Source organism: Nothobranchius furzeri, chromosome 6 (assembly GCF_043380555.1).
Source record: "Nothobranchius furzeri strain GRZ-AD chromosome 6, NfurGRZ-RIMD1, whole genome shotgun sequence".
In the NCBI taxonomy this organism is placed as follows: Eukaryota; Metazoa; Chordata; class Actinopteri; order Cyprinodontiformes; family Nothobranchiidae; genus Nothobranchius; species Nothobranchius furzeri.
Genome location: NC_091746.1, coordinates 33661435 through 33688336, shown reverse-complemented (window position 1 = coordinate 33688336; position 26902 = coordinate 33661435). Strand labels below are relative to the sequence as shown.

At 41.3% G+C, this 26902-nt stretch overlaps 2 protein-coding genes across 5 annotated transcripts; one reads left to right on the top strand and one right to left on the bottom strand.

Moving 5' to 3' along the window:
- Positions 1 to 1315: 1315 nt before the first annotated feature.
- On the top strand, positions 1316 to 19810 carry mmadhcb (metabolism of cobalamin associated Db). 3 transcript variants are annotated; one of them, XM_015966911.3, is made up of 8 exons: positions 1316 to 1539; positions 4378 to 4422; positions 5550 to 5691; positions 6623 to 6795; positions 12716 to 12824; positions 16516 to 16646; positions 19095 to 19181; positions 19495 to 19810. In XM_015966911.3, exons 2-8 carry the CDS (start codon positions 4405 to 4407, stop codon positions 19687 to 19689), a joined length of 855 nt encoding a protein of 284 aa, XP_015822397.3. In that variant the 5' UTR covers positions 1316 to 1539; positions 4378 to 4404; the 3' UTR covers positions 19690 to 19810. The 3 variants fall into 3 exon arrangements, with proteins under 3 accessions (XP_015822397.3, XP_070408236.1, XP_070408235.1); XM_070552134.1 differs by lacking the exon at positions 1316 to 1539 and adding an exon at positions 3404 to 3513; XM_070552135.1 differs by lacking the exon at positions 4378 to 4422 and having other exon boundaries at positions 1341 to 1539.
- Positions 19811 to 22196: 2386 nt separating this feature from the next.
- On the bottom strand, positions 22197 to 25430 carry LOC139061500 (C-C chemokine receptor type 1-like). 2 transcript variants are annotated; one of them, XM_070552131.1, is made up of 3 exons: positions 25301 to 25430; positions 24944 to 25150; positions 22197 to 23206 (listed from the first exon to the last, which is right to left on the bottom strand). In XM_070552131.1, exons 2-3 carry the CDS (start codon positions 25129 to 25131, stop codon positions 22309 to 22311), a joined length of 1086 nt encoding a protein of 361 aa, XP_070408232.1. In that variant the 5' UTR covers positions 25132 to 25150; positions 25301 to 25430; the 3' UTR covers positions 22197 to 22308. The 2 variants fall into 2 exon arrangements, with proteins under 2 accessions (XP_070408232.1, XP_070408233.1); XM_070552132.1 differs by lacking the exon at positions 25301 to 25430 and having other exon boundaries at positions 24944 to 25259.
- Between the last annotated feature and the right edge of the window lie 1472 nt (positions 25431 to 26902).

Sequence of the window (26902 nt, the reverse complement as noted above, 5' to 3'; positions counted from 1 at the left end):
TTTCAATGATACACATACAATTATTAACTGTCCTTGTTGGACAAATGTCTAAAGAACTGAAACTTTTCATTTCCTGAACGTGTTCATAACTTGAGAGGTTTTGGTTATTTTTCATTGTCAAGAGTTCAAACTACTTGTAAATATTTCTGTGTCGGTATGCGGAGTGAAACTGGAACAAACTGGACTTAAAACACAAGCAATGCCAAACTATACATTGATTTAAACTGTTATATAAACATAAGGTCTGGACAAAGTATAGAGATGAGAATCCCTAATTTAATTTATTCTGTCGTTTACTCTGTCTTATCACTTATCGTTCCTTGTTGATATTTTTCCTTTACCATTGTTGGTATAATTTGTTGTTAAACTGTAAAAACTTTACAGTTGCCTGTAATCACTCTTATATAGGAAAATAATGATTGAATAAACAGTGAAGCTCAAGTTTACTCACTGAATGGTAATCTGGGGTGGGATTATGTAAAATTTTTTTCTTCCCACTCCTTTTCAGGCAGAATTGCATGGCCATTTATGTTTATTCCTTTGCACTAAATGACTTATATTATTTAACTAATTGTTACTGTTACGATCCAGGCTGTCTAGGGGGCCTGGGGTAACAATGAGGACGCATGTTCTCAGGTTAAAAGTAACAAAACAACATTTATTTACATAAATATAAACTCAAAACACAGATTAACAAGACACATCAGCAGCAACGCAAAGCGAGTAACAACTAAACTCATATTAACCAAATTAATACAAAAACCACGAAAGACCATCACAGTATTTTTCCAAAATTTCCGAGTGATGTCTTAATTAAAACAAGTGAAGGGGTAAAGTGTTCTTTACCCCTAAAAGACAAACGGTTAAACCCAGCTCTCAAAGTTGTTACATAAAATTTAACAAAACAAAACCAAAAGCTGCTGAGGAGACAACAGATCAGAGAGAACCTCCCTGGCCTGCTGCTCCCTGAACTGAGGGCTGGCTGACTTTTATGCTGCTGGCCTGCTGCTGGTCATCAGGATCAGCTGAGAGAATCTAACCAGGAGGCAATCTAGTGAGATTGGAGCCAGGTGCTGCATCTCCTCTCTCACACACACACACACACAGGGAAAACCCCAAATGGCTCTGAGCCATAACAGTTACCTTGTTTAATTGACTGTGCCATTGCCTGAAAAAAAAAACACACGCCTGCATGGTAGGAAAATCACAGCAGTGACTTCATTTTGCCTACCTGCCTATCATTGAACCTGTAGTTTCTACTCCCCAACAGAAGGGGCAGTACCGAGCACTAAAATGTTCGTAAACAACAGAATGATGCGCATGCGCACTCAGGCAGGACACCTTGAGGTTCAGGACTCCAGTAGTCTGGATCGTGGACCGATAGAAGATCTTTAACGCTTACGTTTTAAATCAGATTTGGAAAAGGGAGGAGTTGTTTTCCAGCCTGTTCTGTGCGAGAAGCGCAGGAGCTGAACTAAAGGCTGCTCCTGTGAATAGTTCTGGTTCCGGTTCTGCTCTGCATACACAGCCGACCGTTGGGTAAGATAATGCTGTTTGTTGGTGTGCTTGAGTCAATAATAAACCCAAGTGTTACCGAGTTTTTAGAACTTCGAGCGCGGACTGATACTTGAGCTGTTCTCTCACTACATGGTGGTCAGAATTTCAGTCACGTGACCGATAGGCAACCACTATTTTATTAACTTTTATTTAACTAGATAAAAACCAAGACCTATTGTTGATGGTGACCTGTCAGCTAACGTCATTTTACAAACAATAAAGTCTAGCAGCTAATAAATATTTTACACTCTGACAACTACCCTAGAGCAAGATGTTTAAAATTAAAGGTGATACACGAAATGTTCCAGAGCGCTGCTCCTTAAACAGAGCAACAAGCATCCAGTTGTGAAAATAGCTTCAGATCAAGGGTTTATAAAGTTTTAACGACCAGGGCCAAAATCATCAAATTAATCGTACTCGCTGGCCACTAAATGAAATTGTTAAGTTATTTCATTGTTAAACGATTCTCCACAAAACACATCTCAAATAGACATATTTGTATTATTCTGACTATAAAAACGTTATAATGCATCACTACCAACTGTTTTAGAGGCAGCACTGAAACTCTTTATCCAATATGATTCGTTTTCTCGTTTTATTTTAGTTTCCTGCAGAATAACAGATGTTTATTTTTTATATATTCACAAATATCTAGTACTTGTTCATTTATTATTTTTTTATACTATTTTGCTTGTTAATACTAGGACTGTATACTAAAGTAATTGAAATAAAGTCATGCTATTCATGCTTCTCACGTAATGCCAGAACCACTGGGAAACGTCCACCTGACGGGCTAAGCAGCATGGCTCTTCTGTCCACTAGCATGTGGAAGCATATGTGCAAACAAAATCATATTATTATACCGTAGCAGAAAAGATATTTCATTTTCATATTAACACTTCACTACCACTTCATATCACACACACACACACACACACACACACACACACACACACACACACACACTGTTTTTACATGAAGAGGAGTGTGTGTGTGTGTGTGTGTGTGTGTGTGTGTGTGTGTGTGTGTGTGTGTGTGTGTGTTTAATATGGATGGCAGCATACAAGTGAGATGTAAACATGTCCAGGACCAGTATTATATGATGTTTAAATGCTCACATCATCAGGCTGAGGCTGGAGTCAGGAGGTCACAGACAGGCTCTCTTCAGCTCCTCTGGAGGTGGATGTAGAAGTGTGCTTTTCTGGCTAAAATGAAGAAGCATAACATTTGAAAATAATTTCATGTTCATAGTACACATCTGTGGCTGTCAGTAGAGATGAGGTGCACACCCAGATGTGATCCTTATTAAGTTTACTGGAATAAAATAAAACAAATAAAGTTTTGAGACATGAGATAAAGACACGTTATGCAGCGATAAGTATTACACACTGCCCTGTGATTGAGAAAGGCATATTTACATGTATGAATGTTGATGGCCTTAAATGAAATTTCATTTCTTGAACCATTAATGAACCTGAATGAACTCCTGAAAGGCAGAACCCAAAAATGGTCCTCTTCAGCCTGTTAGCATGGCCGCTAGTTAGCTCTCCAGTCAGGGGGAAGGGTCTGAGACATGAGAAATGTCTAATACCAGAAAAAGAAAATAGGGAAAGTCATTGCTTTTTTCACAGTGATTAAAAATAACTATAAAATCTTTTAAATATTAAATGTAGCTGTAGGGGGGCTTAAATGTGTGTGTGTGAGCGTGTGTGCATGATTGTTTGTCCTATGTGTCTCTTTGTTGCCCTGCGATGGACTGGCACTTTATCCAGGGTGTACCCCACCTGATTGCCCATTGACCGCTGGAGATAGGCACCAGCCCCCCGCGACCCTACGTGGACAAGCGGGTTCAGAAAATGGATGGATGGATGTAGCTGTGGGTGTCTTTGTCTGCATGTGTGACATTTTTCTGCAATGGAAGAGGAAGAAACAATCTTTCATATTTCGCCTCTCAAGGTAAAAAATCATGAAGCACTTCACAAGAACGAAAATCAAAATACATACTGTTAACATTCATGGACCCACCCATCTTGAATGTTGTTGGTTTGGTCCAGAAAACAGTAGAAGCTAACCATTAGCATTAGCAACTCCACCACACAGCAGAACTCCGTCAGGCTTGTGTTATTGGTGGAGATAATACATTCATGTTTCAGAGCAAACAGAGTCAGCGGTAGCATCGTGCTGCTGTTAGCCAGTTGGAGTGGAGATGTCCAAAATATCAGTAAATAAGACTAAACTCTGCCGTCTGAAGCTCAGCTCTCATGTGGCTCACTTCTACATCCTGAAACTGATGCACTGGAGCTTTGTTACCCCAGAGTACGACTTACAAGGCATTCATTCCTGCCAGACCACTGCAAATGTATTAAACAAGTGTTCCATGACTTTAAAAAAGAAAACATGATGCTCAGAATTAAAATGTGTCATAGAAAATTAAATCAATATTTAAACCCAAAGTAAAAAAAGTCCAAAGTGTGAAGCGTGGTGTGAGTTGGGCCTGGGTCAAATTTTAAAAATGAAAAAACTAGCAACGAGATCCGAGCCATCACCATGTGGTTGTTAAAATCCTTAACAATAACCAGTCTGGACCACTCTAGGTGGATGGTTAAAACAGTCTAAAACCTAACAAAGGAATGGTTTGTCCCGGGTGGGTGGTGCACCATCTCAGAATGAAAAGGACCCCGACTTCAAACAGCAGGAGCTCAAATGATAAACATGTTATCTGGGCTGTTGTGGGTTATTTTATACTTGTTCCATGTCAACATATCGTTTATCAGGTTGAATTAGTAAATGTGCCAGTGACAGTATCATTTCCTCTTGTAGATCATTTACTGATCACTGCACACCAGCATGTCCTGTGTAAGTCAGGTAAGTGGGACATAGTTCCTAACTGCAACCTTCCATGTTATTTCCCTTTTATTACAAACACTATAAAACGTGTGCAGTAGCAACAGAAATGGATAAAATAATTGGTACCATCACGTTACCCACAATCATCACTAAAATTACTTAAAACAGACACAAATAAAACCCTGAAAATCAACTAGTGAACACATCATACGTTGGTTTTGAACTAAGGTTCAACAGAATAAACTAGTGAACTAATGAAAGTGGTCTGGACTAAAATGATGTAACCCATAACTGAATAGTTTGTTGCTCAGCCTTTAAAGACAATCATTGTTATCGAGTGATTTGTGTAACGCTACTTCTACAGGCACTATGGCTCGTTCCTCATTAACAAAATGCTTCAGTTTCGTCGGGGTGAAGGATTCTGTCTCCTGTAACAACATTGAGCTGGTCATGTGACTTTCCAAAAGATCCAGTTTTGCCTCAGCAACCAAAATGAGATTGTCCCAGAAGCTCCAACTGCCTCTCCCCGTCTTAATGAATAGCGTTTTTCTTCCTGCATTTGTAGTTTTGATCTGTTGGTTGTTACCCAAAGCCCGTTACCATACGTGAGGGTTGGAACATGAATCAACCATTCAATTCAGAACGTTACTGTTTGGCTTGGCTTGTTGCAGTAGTCTAAGCGTGAGGAGATGAAGTGTCACCTACAACCGACAAACTAACATCATAGCTCCAGAGATTATTAGAGTACACAAACTCCACCACCATGATAACGCAGCAGTTCAAGGAGGAGGTTTTACACGGTCCCATGTTCAAAATGCTTTTAATAATTTCTAAGGGTGCCATTATTTTTGTCCAGACTGTTTGCATTTGTTGTTGTTTTTCTAATCTTCAGTCGAACACCAGCAATCTGAACTCTCATTGTGCAAAATAAAAAATTGTGTTTGCAACATTAGGCCGGGGGTTGGTGGTCTGGGTACCAGTGGTTTTATCTACGTCTGTATAGAACAGTTGGAGCAACAGGCTGACTCTTAAGTGAGCAGAATCTTTGTTGAGCTGTGAGTCTAGGAGTCTATGAATGAATGTCCTGAAACAAAAATGTAGTAGATTTCTAAATATTGTTGTGAAAGTTGTTGTTGTACCTTCAGGTTCTGGGCAACAGAACCAGGCTGATGAAGTACCTACCTGGGATCCACGTGTTGGCACAAAGTCTGACAGGAACTAGAGCTGTCTCAGCTGAGTCGTCCTGCTCCCATCAGCCCAGGGGGGGCATCACTCCTGTTAGCTTGGGTATGTTATATTCTGTGCTAGACCACTTTTCTTTTCCAACTCCTGTCTGCATGCATGCACTAAAAGTGATTCATTAAAAAAATTGATTTGCAAAATATAAACAGCAGTTGTAGGTTGTTGTACTTACTCTCCTTGTTTTACATGGTTGGATGTGTTTTTGAGGTTTTAGAAATGTAATGTTTACAAATATAATCTTGGTAACTAGGGAGGCACCGATATGTCATTTTTGGGCCGATAGCAGATATTAATACCGCTGTTATGGCCAATAACTGATATTGGTTGATATACAGACACACACACACACACCACATGCATCTATGGTTCTGAGATGATTACCATTTACTGTAATATGATTTAACAATTACCCATCATCATGTGTGTGTGAATGGGTGAATGACTGATTGTGTTGTAAAGCGCCTTGGGTGCTACATCAAATACAGGCCATTTACCATTTACATTTTACCCCCTCACCCTCTGAAAAATACAGAAATGGAAACAAAATGGAAAAAATATTCGGTTGTTAATATTGGCCCAGTTTTATTTATTGAACCAATAAGGTTTAAAAATGACTAACATCAGCCGATACCGATATTAATACCAATATATTGTGCATACCTATTAGTAACCTCTTGTGAGGACCCCTTGCGATTTGTAATGACCCCATCTGGGGGTCGCGACAGATTGGGAACCACTGAGTTGGAGGATGCTGGTTCCTTTGTTTCATTCAAAGCTGACATTATTGGTCCTTAGGGGAGGAGGAGAACTCTGTTTCTTTTTTCAGAACTCAAAAAAATATCCAGAATTTTTATTTTACTTATTTCTCTGTTAATAATAAATCTGTGACTTTCCTCCAAAGAGAATTGACATATCCGTGATAAAATGTATTCATGTAGTAGTGATTAACTGTGCCCCTGTGGTTGTGACGCTTCAGGACTAGACCATTTTGGAAATCTGACTGGTTTGGGGGATTCCAACTGCAGCCTGAAAGCAGCTGAGGAGGAGAAAAAGCATTTGGTCTCACAGACCATGATGGATCTTCAGTCTTCGCTATCCAGCAAAGAGGGACACCCATTAAAACTGGTCCAGTTCACTGGAGAATTATCTGTAAGTCCATTTACCATACAATGCATCTAAATATTGATAAATGTACAACTATGAAAATAACTTTAGCTTTATTACATGCATCACTTTCTTGCAGCAAAGCCCCACGAAGGGCCTTCAGAGCACGAGAACCTCTTTATAATAATACAATTTTCTTCTGTGTGTTTTTCACTCATGACTTTGGGGCTGTATGCAGTATGACTATGTTTATGTTTATGTACTTAGCAGTCGTTTTTGTCCAAAGTGACTTACAAGTGATAATGAAGCTAATCAGTCAGTCCTAGTGTCACACCTGTTCTGTCTCCCCAGTCTGTTCAGTCCTGTGTCTCCTGATTACTCCCACCTGCCTCTCGTTTTCCAATCACCCAAGCTCCCAGCTCATGTTTTTAAACCCTCTCAGTTCTGTGTCTTGTCGGCTCATTGTTTCGTTGTCCTGCGTGGTTTATTAAAACCTTTGAATGTCCCGGTCTGTTTGCCTCCCTGCTTCTCCTGCATTTGGATCCTCACCTCCGCTCACCTCACCCGCACGCCGTGACATCTAGGTGGCAGTAAAGCAGCATAATGAATTATAAAGGGAAGTGAACAAGGAGTAGACAGTAGAGTGCAGGGAGGGTCCTAGTGTAGAAGATGCTCTCTGAAGAGCTGAGTCTTCAGGAGTTTATTGGAAATCAACAAAGATGCCCCTGTTCTGGTAGTGCTTGGTAGGTCAACAACACATGAAAAGAGTCTGGATTGTTCTGATCGTGGTGTAGACACTGCTAGCCGCCAATCTTTTGATGACCGGAGCGGCCATTTGGATTGAGACAATGTGCCGTATGGGTGGTTTTGCTGGGATGACTTCGGTTTTTGAGAGGTTTAGTTGGAGATGGTGGGATTTCATCCATCTTGATATGTCAGAGAGACAGTCTGAGATTCGTGCAGAGACTGTGAGGTTGTCCGGCAGGAATGACATATAGAGCTGTGTAGGGTTTGGTAAATTGAGTGCTTTAAGAGCTCAATATATATTACCTCTACTTATGACCAATAAGCTGTGATATCTAAATATAGAATATCAACCTGCTTGGTCTTTACGGTGTTTAATCAGAAGAGTCTAGGATTCTTTATTTATCAAGGGATTGTACACACACTTCGTTTTGATTCAGAAAAGAGTCAGGTTGAATTTATTTTACCAACAATTAAAACATGACAAGTTAACTAAGCATTTACTGTGATGGATGGAACTAGATGTGGTGTATGAAGCCTATGTGTGAATGTGATGTTAGTCAGAACTTCCGTATCTAGGAGAGCTGAGTTCTGGATGCAAAAGAATTTGGTTTGCGTTAAGCTATGATGTTGTTTATTATCAAAAGCACATCAGACGCTAAATGTGTGTCTACTTCACCCGTTCTGGAGACCCTCTTGGTGGATCCGAAGGTCAGAGGTAGGATGACCTCAGCACCGAAGGGCTGTTGAATACCGTGGCACTGACTCTTCAGTCCTCAGATGTCTCGGGTCACGACAGATTGATGGAACCGCGCGCCTGGGACTCTTTAAGGAGTCAGAACAAGATCAGTTCATTCTGCAGGAACTGTTTGCTGTGTCAGCTTTACAGGTGCAAAAAGGTTTTGACGACGTGTTTAAAGCTTTGATGGGTTAAAGAGGGTTTTGCTTCAGATGGCCGGTCTGAAGCTTTCTCTAGAACTGATGAATCACCAGAGTGATCTGGTTTTAATGTTCTCATGTTATGATTTGTGTAGCCAACCAGAGGTTGACAAGTTTGAGGAATATTACCAAAAATCTCAGAAACACGCCTTCTTTGATACCAGATGCTCTGATCTGGGTAAAGGACTATTTATGTGTCATGAGTTTAACTTAACCTTGCTTTGTTCTTGTGTGAGTGCAAGTGGTGATGACCTTGTCATATAAACATGCTGAAACATATTTCAATCACTGTAATCATAACATAACATTCATTTCAAACCTCAATCATTGAGCACAGATTAATGAAACATTTCATTATATTATAATTATTATATGAAACAATAAACAAACGTTTATTTAATGATTATCTAGCTTATAAGTTGTAGAAGTTCATATTTAATTTAGGAAATCATTCTTTGATTTAGCAACTAATCTGGGCTGCGGGTGTTCCTTATATGGAGGCATGAAGAATCCTGAAAGATTGGAACTTGAGGAAAGAACATTATTGTTGACTTTTCATTATCTGTGTCCAGAGCAAGCCCCCGCAATGCAGGTGAAAAATTGAGGCAAACCCGGAAATGAAATAAATTGCAGTTCCACCCTCATCCACTAGGGGCTGGTGTCAGAAGCGAGCAAATCCTCATTGACTCCCATGTTAAAAATACCAATTTCACAGTAGAAATAAACATGTTTACAGCCTGGTACCAAAACATGTTTGTGGTTTAAATGATCTAGTTTACACTCATGACAACTCTGAGAGGGGTGAATTTTTTTCTCACTCTTCTGTTTAAGTGTATTAAAAGCCTAAAATTCGGTATAATTAATGAGCATCAGACCCACGTGACCACAGAGCTAGCTCCGTGGAAAAGCCTCAGTAGAGCCTCGGCCTGGCCTGGAAACTGCTCCAGGATTTTGAGTCTCTGTGTTTGTGTATTCTTTTTGGATATTATTTGTGCAATTGTTGGACAAAATGACTTGCTGTGGCATTAATTGCACTAATAGAATGTCCAAGGAGTCTCCACTTCATTTTTTTCGGTAAGTAAAATTATGTTTATTTTTTTAGGTCACTGCCGAGCTGAGCTTAGATTTTAACATGTACTGTTTAACCATGAAATTTAAATGTAATAGGGTAAAACCCAGTGCATCTAACATAATGCTGCACTTTAGAAAATGGGTTGAAATATAACATGTTGGTGGAGCTGGGTTCCGACTATCGGCTTGTGGAGCTCTTGGGAGACCTCTGTTTTCCACCCGGTTCTCCCCTCCCCGCAGCTCTGCGCATCTCTGTCTGATCGCGGCTTCTGTCTGCTACGCAGGCTGCCAGCTTGTGGAGCTCTGGGATGGAAACCTTTCCACCCGGTTCTCCCCAGCGGCAGCTCTGCGCATCTCAGATCGCAGCGGCGCTTGTCTGCTGTGCGGCTGCCGGCTTGTGGAGCTCTCGGGAGACCTCTGTGTTCCACCCGGTTTTACCCAGCGGTCAGCCCGGCGTATCTCTGACTCAGAAGCTCTGGTGTTGTGCACAGTTAACTCCGGTTGTAGCTAGGTTGCTACCTCCATTAGCTTAGTTCCACCTCCGCGTTAGCTTTGGGTTAGCTCCAGGTTAGCTTGTAGCTAGTTCGACTGGGTGTCGTCAGTTGATCCCAGCCTTACAGCCCCACCCTCAGCTCCACCTCTCTTCCCTTTTATGGAATTGTCTGGGCTTGGCGGAACCTGTGACCCGGTCAAAATGGTGGTGGTGGCCACCTCCCATTTATCTTCAAAAACGTGTTATTGGAGCTTATGGAAACCCATTGTCCAATATTTATATGTCGATGGTTCAGAGCTGCAGGCTCTGAGCTCCAGCTGGTGGGATGAAGGCAGACTGATTTAAAGGGGACATGTGCAGTGTCGTGTCTCCTTTTTGACCAGATGTTGAATGGTCAAACGGTACCTAAAAACTGACCATTGCTGGACGTTACTAGCTGGGTGTCCTCGACATATCACTGGTAGGAGAAGACATGGTTGTCTGTGTCAATTGCAACCGATAAGTCAAGCAGAATAAGTACTGAGGATTTGGCTATTGTTCTAGCATCTTTTAAGGCTTCTGTCACTGCTAACAGAGCTGTTTTGGTGGAGTGGCCATTGGAGGTGCTGAAAAAAATCCATTCAAGTCTGAATCGGGATTCTTATTTATAAAGATTCAGAATCGATTCACAAAGCTTCACAATCGATCCCAAGAACTCATATGTTTGGCATGTTACAGGGTTGAGATGCACTTTTGTCTGTTTTTTTTTTTTTTTTTTTTTGTCTTTGTTAGGAGAGTTAGTACTCCGTTTACTTTTGTGGTCCCATAAATTGAGATGATTTATTTTTGAATCTGCTGATAAGTGGGCACTGGAATGTAATTTTTTCCTTACTCATTAATTTGAGATATTCTCATATTTATTTTCTAAGTTGATAAGTGAGGGCTCAGGATTACTCATGTATTTATTTTGAGTTATTGATAAATGAGAGAACGCCTTTTCCTTTGTAAGAAATCTAAGGCACTTTTTTTAAACAGGTTGAGGACTCAAATGTTAAACTTGTTTCCACACATACTTGAAAAGTATTTGACCGTATTACTTTCAAAGCTACTGTTAGGTACCTAAAGATGTGTTATATTTTACAAGGTAAACAAAAATAAATGTTGCCTTTTGGTCAAAAGATTGCTTCTGTTTACAGTTTTAGAATCACTTTAGTTTACTTTGTAAATTTGCTTTTTTTTAGCATGACCAGTTTAAAGTAAAATAAAAATGTCCCATAGCTTTAACTAACTTTACAACAAAGTAGTTAATCCTAGAACTGTCACTCTTTGTTAACATTGATTGTGAATTGATTTAAACTGAGAATCGATTCTGAATCAAATTGACACCCAGAGAATCAGAATCGAATCAAATCGTGAGTTGCTCTAAGATTCACATCCCTAGTGGCCATTTTTGAACCCAAATTGGTATGGGTCAAGCAGACAGTTTTGTGAGAGGTGTTCTGTGATCTGCTTGAAGGCAGCCTTTTCGATGATTTTAGACAGAAACTGGGGGAGAGATATAGGTTGGTAATTCTCCTCAAAATTAGGAGGAAGTGATGTTTTTTAGCAGCGGTTTAACCTGAGCATGCTTGAGAGAGGTGGGAAGTGTACTGGATGTTAGTGAAGCATTAATCACATGTGTGACTGCTGCGGCTACTGTAGGAGCAATAGGTTGGAGCAGTGTAGGTTGAAGGAGGTCGAGTGGGTATATAGTAGGGCGGCTTCATGTGAGAAGTTTGGACACACAGACTACTCTTTAGAGGATGTCTCAACTCCTACTTGGGTCAAGCAAGGGACTCACATGGACAATTTTCAGGACATTTTTCTTGTTTAAAAACCCACCAGTCACCAGATCGGACAGCTCTGTCCAGCAGAGACACTTCAGGATGTTTGTGACTCATCAGCTGTTTGAAGATTTGTGTAATTAATTTTAAATGATGACAGAGGATGGACAGGTACACAGAGGTGAGTGAGAAAATAACCTGAAAGCTCCTGTTTGCTGTGCCTGAGCACATCAGCTTGTCTTTTAATAATTCTAAACGTTTTGTCTTTTCCTGTAGCAATAGTACAAAGGAACGAGCCTGAAGACAGTTGAGTTCATCATCACCATCATCAGCTGTGATGTTCTGTCCTTTATTCTGAAAGAACAGACCACTCATGAGACCTTAACCAGGAATGTACACAAGCTATAAGAGCATACACATTTAGGATTTTTTTTCTCTTGGTGGTGCGACTACCGAAAATTTTTTCCATGGCTTAGATCAAGCTATACTGCCGTCTCCATCCATATCTGATATCGAGCATCCCTGCTTCACCAGATAAAGTCACCATTTATAACAAAAATATTAAAGTGGTGGTTCTGTGGGGAAAACGTTCAGGTGACATTGAACAGCGTTCAGTCAGGCCACCTAAGTCAAAAGTGTTGGAGTAAATCTTGACCACTAGAGGGAGCTCACATGCTTCTGCTTAGATTTTAGGAACATAAAGCGATGCATCAGATATAAACTTATATATAGCTGCTTTACTGATCCACTGACAACAGACAAGTGAGTTTGTAAACTGGTGTGTGTGTGTGTGTGTGTGTGTGTGTGTGTGTGTGTGTGTGTGTGTGTGTGTGTGTGTGTGTGTGTGTGTGTGTGTGTGTGTGTGTGTGTGTGTGTGTGTGTGTGTGTGTGTGTGTGTGTGTGTGTGTCTTTTCAGGAAAAAGAGGACCCAGCCTTTTCTCATGATTTCCGCCTAACTGAACAATTATTTGACAGCTCAACAGTCGAGTGTGCCATACAATCCTGCCCTGAGTCATTAAAAAAAGGTACATCTTTTTTTTCACCAGGCGTTTTTTGATAACTGAATGTTTTGTTGTTTGCTAAAAGCTCTGAGTTTTGTTTGATGCGTCGTAAACACTCTGCCCTGGGAAAATATTCCTTTTCTTTTGACAGCTTTGCCTTTTAAACTATTCTCTTTATCAGGGCCGGGTTATCATTGCAGGGGCCCATGGGCACAATGTGCTTAGCCCACACACCCCCCCACCCCACCCAGCCTCCCCCAACATTACTGCCACCCAGAAGCACTTTTTAGACATTTCATAACATTGTCAATATTAAAACTCGCTTATGTAGATACAATGGTTAAATATCTGCATGTTTTTTGTTTTGTCTCCTGTCTCATTCCTCCTCTTGTCTCCTGTCTCCTTCCACATGTTGTCTCCTGTCTCCTTCCACATGTTGTCTCCTGTCTCCTTCCTCCTCTTGTCTCTTGTCTCATTCATCCTCTTGTCTTCTGTTTCCTTCCTCCTCTTGTCTCCTGTGTCCTTCCTCATCTTGTCTCTTGTCTCATTCCTCCTCTTGTCTCCTGTGTCCTTCCTCATCTTGTCTCTTGTCTCATTCCTCCTCTTCTGTCTCCTTCCTCCTCTTGTCCTCTGTCTCCTTCCTCCTCTTGTCTTCTGTCTCCTTCCTCCTCTTGTCTTCTGTCTCCTTCCTCCCCTTGTCTCCTGTCTCCTTTCTCATCTTGTCTCCTTCCTCATCATGTCTCTTGTCTCCTTCCTCCTCTTGTATCCTGTTTCTGTCCTCACCTTGTCTCCTGTTTCCTTCCTCCCCTTGTCTCCTGTCTCCTTCCTCTTGTCTCCTGTCTCCTTTCTCCTCTTGTCTCCTTTCTCCTCTTGTCTCCTGTCTCCTTCCTCCTCTTGTCTCCTTGCCCCTCTTGTCGCTTGTTTCCTTCCTCTTATCTTCTGTCTCCTTCCTCCCCTTGTCTCATTTCTCCTTCCTCTTGTCTCCTGTGTCCTTCCTCCTCTTTTCTCCTGTTTCCTTCCTCCTCTTGTCTCCTGTCTCCTTCCTCATCTTGTCTCCTGTCTCATTCCTCATCTTGTCTCCTGTCTCCTTCCTTATCTTGACATTGTATAAAAGCTGATGGAGCTTTTGTGAAAATGAACGTTCCCCTTCACAATTTGTAACAGGTAGCAGGTGCGTAGCAATATTTTCAAAAGTGTGGGGGATGTTGTCTGTGCCTAAAATAATTATGTTCATCTTGTTAGTTTAATTTCCATAATAGCTGAGCAGGTGTGAATTTTAGACGTGTCACTCATGTCTCCATTTTAAACATGTTTAAACTGTTCAGAATACAAATCCAGGCTCTGTCTCGTTAGATTGGTGTAACTAAAGTTTGTACTGAATGAAAGTTTTACATTAAACCATGTTGAAAAGAAAAGGATCCAGTTAAATCGTTTCCCCCCTCATTTACAGTCAGTACAGCGCAGTGCGCATGGCTCTGGGGTTAATCAAGTTTAATTGTTTCTCTTTGCAACAATCTTCACAAGAAGGCAAAACAGTTAAACGGCAGGTTACAGATATTTCCATTTGACTGTTTATTTTGACGGATAAACTCAAGGATGTTGGTTGTTTTGAAAGAATCCTGACGCACACTGATGCGCACACAGATGAGCTGACATTTTAATCGTTACGCACATCGGTAACTAAATAAATCAAGAAAAGATTTCCATCAGAACATCACAGCATTATACTGGACACTGTGCTCAGCGCAGCTCGCAGCGCACACGGTGGACAGTGGGCTGAAGATCTGTAGAGGGGTTTGCAGCGCAGTACAGAACCACAGCGATGCGGTAAGATTTCCTTCCCCTGAAGCGGTCTGGAAACCCGGTCTCTCTGAGGGATATGTCACTTGGAAAAATGTTCGCTGATTATGAAACTTTGGCTGAATAGCGCTTGTTCCCGTCTCCAGTATGGAGACGCATGACGGATCCAGTTTGTCTGAGGCAGAATAGCCTCTTCAGCTCAGAAAGCACCTGTAGAGACATTTGATCACGCACAAAGTTTATGTGGAGCAGAAGCGGTCGGGCCACGGCAGGTGAAATGTTCCTAGCCTACATGAGGTGAAATTGTGTAATTGTAACATTAATATGTTACTGGACATGCTGGTCTGGTTGGTTAGATCAGTGTTTGAAGTGGAAAACACACACACACACACACACACACACACACACACAAACGCACCTATTAAAATAATGGTGATAGCGTGGACTAGAAGCCAGGTGATGGTTTACGTATTTAAATGATGATCAGGCTGCTGTAAAATGTAATCTCCATCTACATCCAGACAGAATTTTCTTCTATTCTGTCTCTATTTTCTCTGCTCTTGTCTGGGCTGACGTAGCTGATGGTGTGGTACCCTTATGAAAGAGTCCTACGTTGAGAGGTACATATAAGAAGTGCAGGTAGAGTTAGAAAAATCCGCAGGGCCACAAACACATAAGGGAAGATGGACTGTAGGCTATTTTTTTAGCCCGTAAACGGTCATCATTCTATTTATATTACATTATTCATGTGGACTCTGCTGGGATTATTTAGAGCTGAGAGGTGCAGAGCTCTGATCGTTGACGCGCTCCAGACAGATGCGTCCTGAGAACGGCCTCAGTAACATTCTCAAAGTGTCGCCACCTCAAAAAAAAATATTTAACACGCGATCGTTTATGTCGGTTCATATCCTTTTATGTTTTCTGTCTTTTATTTGTGCCTGATGCATTTTACTGCTGCGGAGCGTATAACCTGCTTCGTCCTATGGTGATTTCTCCTCACCGGTGCGGCCGGCGCGCACTCCACTTTTTTTGCGGTCGGGAGATCTTTTTTAATTGCAGTTCAAAGGTAACTCATAAGGTGAATATATATGAAGCCATGTAGCAGTTTTTCTTCAGAACTGAGAGGAGATGCAAGAAGATAATAAACAGACAGGACAGAAAAAATAGTCAAATAAAAACAAAGTTTGTTTTTGTACCTGGTGGTTGCAACAAACAGACACCATTGAAGGTAATCAGAAGTGAGGAGCAGAAAATTAAATGATTCTTTCAATGTTTAGATCAGCAGGAACTCTGAGGGGCTGCAGGCGCATCAGTGAGTTTGCGGCGGTTGCGCAGGGGGAGGGGGAGAGGGCTGAAGCAGGAACAGTAAAGATGCAAAAACTACCATTGTTAAAAGAAATGTGTGTTAACTTAGAAAATGTGGGCACAATTTTCATTACTTCTCAACATTTTTCTCCAACATTAAGACTGCTGCACAAAAAAAAAAAAAAAAAGACTGCTGCTTGCATGGGCCCCCTTGTGGCTGTGGGCCCCTGGGCCTGTGCCTAGTTTGCCCATATTATAATCTGGCCTTGCTCTTTATTATTATGCAGAATATCATTATGCAAGATTTTGTACAGTTTACACCTGAACTCTGATATTTTATAGCCTCTAACAAAGAAAAATAACGTCCCTTTGGGACCTGTAATGTGAGGTGCTTGGCCCTACCTCCGTGCATTTGGAATTTTTATACCAGGTTTCATTTGGCACAGATGTTGCTCCAGTCCTAAAGCAAATAATTACATCTACTATACTGCATCAGACATGAAAAGTGTTAGCAGAATATTTTAATAAATGTTTGTAAATCAAATGATTTATCTAAATTCTGTTCACCATATTTATTTAGTTTTTATTAGATGTTTCTCTAATTTCTCAGATTTCTGCTCCATGTTTCCTGAGGCTCCATCCTCTGATATGATGGTAATCACAGTGGCCCACAAAACCCAGAATGATATGTCAGCATGGAGTCCTGATGTGGAACAGGAGAGAGAACAAATGCTTGACCAGGTAAACTGCTGTTGGCTCCGGAGGTAAAACTTTACACATGCCTAACTGGGAATAGTTGCATGACCTCTGACCTCTTAAATACACGTCCACACAAGAGGGAACCGAGTTATTACTCTAAGTGCTCTAGCTGGACCATCTGTAATGGAACACAAAATTTAAAAATGATTACCCACTCATCTCTTTATTTTAATCTGGGACACCACTGTGTCAGAAACAGGGACTCTGCCTCTTTTATTACACCACTAGAAAACATCCTAATGCCTAACCGCTGTTCTAAACAGGATCTCTCTGGTGCCTATAAACAGGACTTCCCCTCCCGCAATAATCCCAAAACTAACAGTTTTTAAACGTGCGTGTATTTTATTTATTTATTCATTTATTTTTTTATTTTTTTTCCTGTGTTCTGTTTGGCTGTGAGGCAAACGGAATTAATGTCTGAATGCTGGTGACAAGCCTTACAGATTTACTCTCAGGTGGAGCATCAAAGCGTCTGCCTGATACTTAAAACTTTATTAGTTTTTTGAATGCTTTGTAATTCCGACCAGACACGGAGACAGAGGTGAAAGAGAAAGGAAGAGACAAAAAGGGGGGGTTCCAGAAAAATAAACAATCAATGATGAATCACAGTGTATTAAGTGCCAACCACAGCCTTAAGACATGTGTTGAAAATGCCCAAGTCCATACTTATGGGAGCACCATGTGAGCATCTGTGTGTTTACACACGCTTGTATATGTAAGATTTCTCTATAGGAGTGTCCAATAGAGAGTGTGAGGGGCCACAGATCTGCCCCCCAAAGATGTGTAGGAGATGGAAGGAGCTCCACGTCCCAGAGATCCAGGAGCTGACCCAGAGCACCGGGACCCCAGGGAGACTGTGACCAGAAAAGCCCACGCCGGCAGAGTCCCGGGAGATATCAGCGGCAAGCCCACAGGCCCGCCTGCAGCCTCCCTCCCCCCAGCTGGCCAAGCCCGGAACCCAGCGGCCCTGGACCCAGGGGCGACCACCCCTGCCGGGGACCCAGCAGAGCCCAGGGACACAGACCCCACCAGGCAGCCACCGGGATTGATCAGGCGGACGCCAAAAATCTTAAACCCCCTGACCCGGGAGCCACGAACACTCAGGCAGACCAAGGCGCCGCACTCCAAACCAGGTGTGGCAGGGGGAGGGGAGACGAAGATGTATATCATCAAAAGAAGTCCCAGGAGAGGGGAGGAGTCAAAGGCCCCACCTGACATATACAGCCATGCACAGACACACACTCCCTCCCCCATGCTCACACATACACATACAACCAAAGACTTAAAAAAAAGCACTCCGGACACCCACTCATGCTCCCCATACACACCCTATTCACTCTGGTCCCGGTACTGCTGCACATGGGGTACAACCATTACCGGTTCCCAGAGTTCGACCCTTTCTGCTGGGGTGCTGATGAGCAGGATCCCCCGCCCAAGGCTGAGCAAAGCAGCCCACAACCCCAGACCCCAACCAGACAGCCAGAACCCCCTTCTAGCCTCCATTAAATATGCGTTTAATCAAAAATCCTAAACATTAACTGCCAAAAATACAATAATCCACACCGGCCACAAAGATGTTCTGATGTACGCCTAGGAGACAACACAGGCATCTCAGGTCTGCTGCTCTCTGAGAATCTTTTCCAGATGTCTTCTTCCACCAGCCGCTGATTGTGATTCTTCTTGGCTGGTAGTTCAGGGCGGAGCCAGGTAGTGCGGGAGGAGGCGCCGCAGACTGCAAGATAATGGAGGTGTGGTGCTGAAGAACAGCTCCTCTGAACACATGGTGTGGTACTGAAGGACAGGACAGGCGTCGCTCCTCCGTCGCAGCACTGCAGGAAAAATAAACAAGGGGAGGAAACGTACCAAAAAAACGACAATGAAAGGCTCCGGCTGTAAAACCGATTCTACAGAAATCTAAGAACCAAAGAGACCAGAACAACATAAAGCTCTTGGTTAGGGTTAAGGTCAGAGGTCATGATTCACCATCCATGGAAGAGTTCCACGCTAATCACCAGGATAACCTGTTTCATGTTTACCATATAAGAATATCAAAAGCCACATGCTGTTGCCATGGAAACGGCTGCATACTGGTCCCTGTAATATCAGGTAGTTAAACGTAAACATTTAAACTTTGGTGTTACTGTCTTCAAGTTGTATGTTGTACTTCTTGCTGTGAATAAAATGTTTATACTGGTGAAAGAACAAGTGCCCAACAGAGAGATTCTAATTTGAATGTTTTTATTTCACATGGAACACAATAAAAGTTTGACAGAGTTGAAAAAGACTCGTTCTTCACCAGAGTCAGTCTGCTGGCTTCTGTGTTACCCTGACAGTCGGAGCCAACTTTGTGTTTTAAGTAAACTTATTTTTAAATGGACTCAGCTTGTGACCTTCCAACAGACCATCTCATGAACGACCTGTTTGTTGCAGTTTGTTCATGCAGCCAAGGAGATCTGCTCTGCTTTGCAGAGAGACGGCTTCTGGGCAGACTTCATTGATCCATCTTCTGGTCTAGCAGTAAGACGCTTCTTCCACTTAGTGTTAAATCCACCTGTTTGTCAGTGTTCTATCAGGCTCCGGATGTGTTTTTTAAAATTGAAACCTGTTGAGTTTTTATCATGCAGAATTATTGTGCAGATTTAAGCTTTCAGTGTTAAGAAGTTCACATGATTCTTTTACATATAAAGTTTTAAGGTCAGCCATGATCTTTAGGCTCGTTTTTGCACCATGGTGTTAACGATATGTCATGTATAATGTGTTGTGTTGTTATCCAACTGAACAGTTAGACATCAGAAAATGATATAAATGATGAATGTGGTTTCCTCCCCAGTTTTTTGGTGCGTACACCAACAACACTCTGTTTGAGACTGATGACCGATACTCTCGCTTGGGCTTCCACGTTGACGACCTGGGCTGCTGCAGAGTCATCCGCCATTCTCTGTGGGGAACACGTGTTTTCGTGGGGACAATATGCACCAACGCCCCTCCAAGCTCGCCTATTATGAAAAAGTTGCAGTACATCTGACGGAAGTCCTAGACCGTGGGCTTGACTGTTGTGTAATAGTAACCTAATATGTGTTTAGATTTTTGACATTACAGGTCATTTGATATGACTTATGCATTAAAACATGACTGTAAGAAATGGACATTGTTCTCTGCTGGGTGATGTATGCATGCTTACTGACCGACAGATCTCAGACCAGCAGGAACCACACTGACCAGGACAAACAGAAGAGGCCTGGGTTAAGACTGACACACACTGCAGGTGGGAGACATGGTCCCCTGACAGAGGCATCTTCTCCCAATGATTCACCGCTTTAGTTGCAGATTTGTCAGCTACACATCCATGATGTACATCTCTTGTTCCCCCACTTCCTTAAGGTGCTGGAATGGACTGAGATCTGGTGACTGTAAACTGTCTCAGTAACAAGGGACTAGCTTGTCTTCCAGTGGTCCAAAACTCTGCTCAAGACACTTCTGATTTCTGGCTTTTTTTTTTTTTTTGGTTGCAACGATGGTTTTAGTGTGAGTTTTGACTTGAAGGTGAGATGCTGGTGACCCCAGAAAATAGAAGAACTAGTCTGAGATGAAGAGTGCAGCAGCAGCATCTGGAGCACTTTTCTGTGGATAAAAGTATTCAACCAAAATGTAATATTTGCTAAAATAATCTCTTAAGTCAAGTCCTGGTCAACTTAATAAGCTACAAAAAATAAATAAATAAAAGAAATTGTGTCAAGACGTCCCACCAGTTGAATTTGTTGCTGGGATGTTTATGTTTGAATTACTTCCTTCATTTAACTGATGAATCACCAGTTCACAACAAAGGTCACCTCAAAGCTCAGTAGGAAAACTGTTGAGATCACTTGATTTCAGGTCCAGATTCACAGCAGTAGTTACCTTTTATATTTAGTTAACATTAAAATGTCAATAAGTGAAGTTATCCCTATATACAGCTGACTGAATCTTCACCATTCCAATCAGCTCAGAGTGATGGTGACAGTGGAAAGGAAAACAACCTGAACAATAACAAACCAGACCCAGGATGAACCAACTGGTGTCTGAAAGGACAAGAAAAAGATGAACAAAGACTTGGCCAGTCATTCTATGGAAGATGAAGAGGGGAAAAAACAGCTAATGGCAGCAACAGGAAATGCGGAGTAAAGGGATTAAAGTCAGTGTGAGGAATTGTGGTTAGTCTGTAGTCTAAGCTTAAAGAAGCATAACTAAAGGGGTGAGCTGGGATAACCCAGACTGGAAGATTTATGAAAAAGGAAAGTATGAAGTTGCCTCTCATGGTTCTTAAAGTAAAACGGGAGGCAGATGTTTCAGTTCTCAGGCTCTTCTCTTGTGGAACCAGCTGCTAGTCCATCCATGAGGCCTTTTATGTCCTCCCCTCTCCTGCCAGACACCATTGTGTCCACACTGGTTCTGCTGGAAATGTATTCCTGTTCTGAGTTTTCCTTTTCTATGACATCCTGCATGTTCCTACAAGCATTGCATTAACCGGAAGATATGATCACGTCCTGCAAAATTATTTTATTTAGGAACAAATTTGCTTTTTGCTCTAATTTTATTAAAACTGAATTGAATTTACTGCAAACTGGATTTGATCTGATCTGATGGACTTTTTTAGTGCTTTAAGATGACTTGTTACCTGGAGCCACGTAAATATAAATAAAGCCAAGGACGATGGTAGTCAGTGACAGTAGCTCCCTGTGTGTCAGCTGAGGTTGGAACACCATCTATTCTAACTTCACCTCACTTTATAATGCTCAAATAAAAAAATACCCCAGTTAGCGTTTCAAATCTTTTATTATTTACCTTATTACTTTTTCTTCTACATTCAAATCTCAAAATAAATTCACTGTAAATGTTTCAAATATACATTTGTAAAAGCATAATTAAGAAATGCGCATTGTTTGGAGACAACTAAAGGCTGATTCAGGGAAATGATTAAAATGTACAAAAAAGTGAAAGTCAAAGCAGAAAGCACTACAAATCCTAGCTAAAAGGTTAATTTGTGTAGTTTTCTGTGAATATTATGTCAAATTGATTTGGGCGACACTAGGTTAATGATTTATACCAAAACACAAAATCAATCAACTAGAAAATACGAGCTAAACCCAAAACAACAGCAGAGCATTGTGCTGAAATAGTTCAGGCACTAAATACCTCTTTGGTGTGTTCTTGCTGTGTTGAAATTCTAATTCCATCTTTTAGTTCTTTTTAAAACACAGAAAGGTTTTATTTACCTGCAACATTTCATTTAGCCGCAAACGAAACGTTGCAGGTAAATAAAACCTTTCTGTGTTTTAAAAAGAACTAAAAGATGGAACTAAACATTTGCCCACTTAGGAACTGGCTCCCTTTAACAATCAAGTCTGAAGTAAAAAGGTTTATTAATTTGTAATATTAAGTCACCGTTTCTGGTGCTGCGATGAGCTACACGAGACATGATGTGGCTTTCTGTTGTAACTTTATAACCTGTTTCACGTAACAAAACATCTGCAAAACCAAAACAATTCACCTGCATTTGAAACTTGAAACTGGTTTCACAGTTAAATACAGAGAGTTTCATTCGTCCTTCAAAGACACTTTAACACTAATCAGTCCCTAACAGGCGCAGACTTACTGTGTCCTAAACTCACACGGCACTTCCCTGCAATAACAAAACCACGGTTTGATTCCCGTCATTGTTTCGTGTACTTTTTGTTGACATGTTTGTTTTGCTGTTCTCGCTGACAGATACGTACTTCTTCAAGCCTGGAAATCGCTTCACAAGCAGCTGTCTGAAATAGTTTTGGAATTTTTTCCCAACAAATGTATAGAAGATGGGGCTGATGCAGAAGTAAATGTAGGCAATGTTACGAGTGATCTGAAGGGCGTAACCAAGCTTCTGTGCTTCCTCGCAGTCAGAGACTTCATCGTGCATCAGCATTGTGATGTTGAAAGGAGTCCAGCAGATGAAAAACAACAGCACAATAAAGAATATCAGCCTTACAGTCCTAAACTTTGTAGCTATTTTGGAGGAAATGACGGTGATGGCTATCCTGACGTAGCAGTAGATGATAACAACCAGAGGAAGGATCAAGAAAAGGAAAAGCTGAATATAAAATCCAGATGTTCTCAGCTGTTCCACATCAACATAAGGAAGGGCACCAGGATACTCCTCACAGTAGGTTTTCTCATCCATATACACAAACGTGTTGAGTAGAAGCATTGGCCTGATACATGCCAAACTGCTAACCATCCACACTACAGCGCAGGAAGCTACTGCGTAGCTTTGGTTCCTCACTTGTGATGCAGCTAATGAGTACACAACAGCAAGGTGTCGGTCAAAGGTGAGCAGAGTCAGAAACAGAACAGAACTGTAGAAGCCCAGATAGTAGACACTGCCCACAATTTTGCACATAGCTGTACCAAAGATCCAGTTGGAAAGCTGCATATAGATGCCTGTGAAGGGAAGGCTGCTCATGAAGATCAGGGAGGACAACACCAGGTTCAGCAGCAAGATGTTGGTCACTGTGGTCAGTCTCTCAAACCTAGGATGGGTGAGGTAGAAAAGGATTTATTAGGCTAAATTTGGTTCACATTGTGGTGCAAACTGGTGCTTTTTCCTCCAGGCCTCTCTTTACGGGTCACAGTGATTTTGTGTGAACCTTAACTGCTACTTCAGAAAATGCATTTCCTCCTAGAAGTTGCAACATTTAATTTAGTTCAGCTTGTAATGCATCAAAACAAATCACACCTCAGCAGAAAGTGTAGATGCAGAGGAAGTGCACAAAGGAGAGAGTGAGTTCATTCAGGTTTATGTGACATTTAAAATACTTGTGCAAACTTGTCTGCTCACTTGGGACATTTTTAACCATAGACATGAATACATAGGTGCCCTGGTAGGCGCTGGAGAGTGTAACAGCAATGCTGCCATATTGGATGGGTCCCTCACTCTCCAAACCAATTGGAGCCAGTACAGTGTGGGCAACTTGTTTTTTGTGCAGTCTACAGTTGCAACAGTCAGCGCATCATTGAATAGGGCTTGGATCACACATGAATATGCATTGCATAGTGAGATGTGGTCAACATATTATGAATGTAAACAAACTGTGAAAACAAGCAGTGTAAAGGAGAAGCAGCTTTGGGAGAAAGGAAGTGTTAAACAACATGTTAAAATCCCAAAAAGGATGTGGAAAATACAGGGATGTGGAGTAACAACTAAGGACTCGGAGGCAGCCAACATGGCAGCCACGTTGGTGATGACGACAGTCCCAAGCCCTGTACAGATCACGTGGGATCACTGTTGACATTTCTAGTCCGACTGTAACTTTTTTATATTTTCATTTATTTTGTTTAACCCTCTGGAGGCAGGCGTTTCAGATTTGCAACAGTTAAAACTTACCTACCTGATAACTCCACATACGTATTTCATGAGCATTTTTTAACTCAGAAGTACCCCTGAAGGACTTAGTTGTTCGTCCTTTTATCATACGTTATTTTGAGTCTGAGGGGGTTAATATAATTTACATTTTATTATCATGCCATACCATATGTCTGATTTTGTGATAAGCATAATAAAATATGTTCTTTAGATGGGTAAACACATTCCTCAGTACAAATGCACTGGAGGCGAATGAGAACCCGTCCAAGATGACGGCCGGCCACTACGGCAGCTCCACTAGGCATCTATGTACAGTAGATAAGATGTCTGTGTCCTTCTTCTTTCTTTTCTTTTTCTTTGATTTTTAACGACAACTTGCATGCTCTGAAGTGCACTACTGCCACCTCTGGACTGAGACTTCCACTACATCAAATCAAATCACTTTTTATTGTCACGTCACATGTGCAGGTACACTGGTACAGTACATGCGAGTGAAATTCTTGTGCGCGAGCTTCACAGCAACATGCCTAAAAAGAGCTGTATTGCTTAAAACAACAACAAAAAACATCCCTCACCTCGACCCATCAGTTGTTGTTTTTGTTGTTCTTTTTAAATAAGACCTCAAAAAGTAACTAAAATGTAAAAAGAATGGAGCTTTTCAGATGTTCAAAAATACTACCATAATACCACTTATAAATAACTATATATGTTTATAGCTCATTTTTGTACCAACTGTAGATGAAAATACAGATATTGCATATATTCTTAGCTGCTTGACATGTTTTATTGACAATGGTTTTGGTTGAAGGATAACTGTTTTCTTAGAAATAAATAAATATACAAACGTATATTGAGAGTTTTAAAATGCATCTACTCATAACTGCACTGATGTTAGCTCACTCACCGATTGATGATAACCAGGACCAGGCCATTTCCAAAGAGACTGAAGGCAAACATGAAGTAGAAAAGGATGGACAGCTGAGCTCCCAGATTATTGTCTTCATCTCCACTACATAACCCATCAAACCAGGAAAAATTCTGAGCGCCAGTACCGTTGTCATAATTAAATGTTGTTGTTTGCATCTTATACATAAATGTTGCTGGGAAATATCTGTTAAACAGAAAGAAAACAATATTAATATTTACAATGTCCTGTTGCCAGTTTGATACAATTTTGAAACAATATGATCAGAACAAATAAGTTGGAGAACCAAGTAAGAGCCAAGAAACAAAAGCAAAGGTTTGTAGGAATGTGTCTTACCCCTAACCATCAGAGAGGCTCCTGCTTCAGTTCGTCTGAGTCCAAATGAGTCCTAGTCACTCACTGATAAGTCATCTAGGTGGAGGAACTTCTACAGAAGCACTTGTTCGTGTGTGTGTGTGTGTGTGTGTGTGTGTGTGTGTGTGTGTGTGTGTGTGTGTGTGTGTGTGTGTGTGTGTGTGTGTGCAGACCACTAACTCTAAAAAGCTTGACTGAAGAAACTGAATGAAGATTCAACCACTGGAGATGTCTTCTTTTTCTTGTGGACTGACAGATGTTTGTGTGTGTAAACAGCTGGGAATCTGTTTGTGAGCTGATGAGGGTTGCTGTAAAGACTCTGACACTAGTCAGTGACTCGATGCAACCTGCTGGGTTGGCTTAATGAACTGAACTGTATTGGAATGTTTACTTATTGAAGTGCCTTGATGGGATTTGGCGCTTCATAAATAAACTGAACTGAATTAATTATGTTGACACGAACAGGCGAAACTAAAATCAATTGTATTATTTAAATGACATTTTGTGTGCATATTTTCTATTAGTTCTGCTCACGCTCAACTATTGTAAAGTTTACTTTAGTTAAAACAACACTTCTTAGTCAATGTCGCCCCCAAGGGTAGAAAATTGCTGGCTAAACTCTCCCAGAGTTACCACGAGGACCAATTTGGTGTGCCACCCCAAAGATGTCTTTGGCCCCGTCTGGCCACCCCATCAACATTTTCTGGAGGCGCCCCTGTTCTTAGCTGTCCTTAACTCATTTTCATGTAATTGAAGTTTAAGTTAAGGCTTGTGTAACTTCTACTAAGTTTTATTTTTAACTGTTTCCTTATTTTGCAGACGTTTGTTCCTCAAACTGATTTCCTCATTTTTACTCTGAAGGTCTGAATCATTAGCATTTTGTCTCTTAGAATACCCTTTATCCATCTCAAATTCTGTTTAGTAATATTAAACCAGTTCACAACAAAAGTTATCTTGGGGCACCATACACAATCCAAATCAAGCCCAGTGTGATCATTTGAAGGTTGGAACGTAGATGGACCGGTTAATGAACAGCTTTTCTGGCTAAGTTCTCTCTTCACCACGACAGACAGGCACAACCACCTGCATTACTACAGACCAAGCACTAATTTATCAATCCCCTGCTCCATTTTCCCCTCATTCATGAACAAGACCCTAACCTAGCAAATATGCCCGTTACGGCCCCCATGTTGGATCTCTCTGCAAAAATGTGGCGCACGAAGGGTTGCCCACAGTGGGACCTACAGCCACCGGGAAATCATCATTTGGGGCTATGTAGGGGCCCAACAGGGCTTGGGCTGCATGTGTTGGTCATCACTGTTGGGCCCTCATGTCCATAATGAGTCTGTTGGTCCAGACCACGTCTGTAAGACGGCTAAACTACAGTAGGTCTTTGCACAGTGGGTTACCATTACAATCACTAAATATAATAACACCCTATTTAGAAAACTTGTGTCATGTAGGTTATATAATTTTTTTTAAACTACAAGTTTTCTAAATCCAATGATTAGGTTTTGGACTAGAATTCATTCGGAATTTAAATGGACTACAAAGATGGCCCACTTGGACTCAATGACCCCGCCT

Bases quoted from the DNA above. Each gene is read 5' to 3' on its own strand.
- mmadhcb (XM_015966911.3), top strand. The intron at 5,692-6,622 runs GTATGTTATATT...GTGACGCTTCAG, and splicing joins CATCACTCCTGTTAGCTTGG to GACTAGACCATTTTGGAAAT. The intron at 19,182-19,494 runs GTAAGACGCTTC...TTTCCTCCCCAG, and splicing joins ATCCATCTTCTGGTCTAGCA to TTTTTTGGTGCGTACACCAA.
- LOC139061500 (XM_070552131.1), bottom strand. From the start codon at position 25,131: ATGTATAAGATGCAAACAACAACATTTAATTATGACAACGGTACTGGC. The intron at 23,207-24,943 runs GTGAGTGAGCTA...CACCCATCCTAG, and splicing joins GTCCTGGTTATCATCAATCG to GTTTGAGAGACTGACCACAG.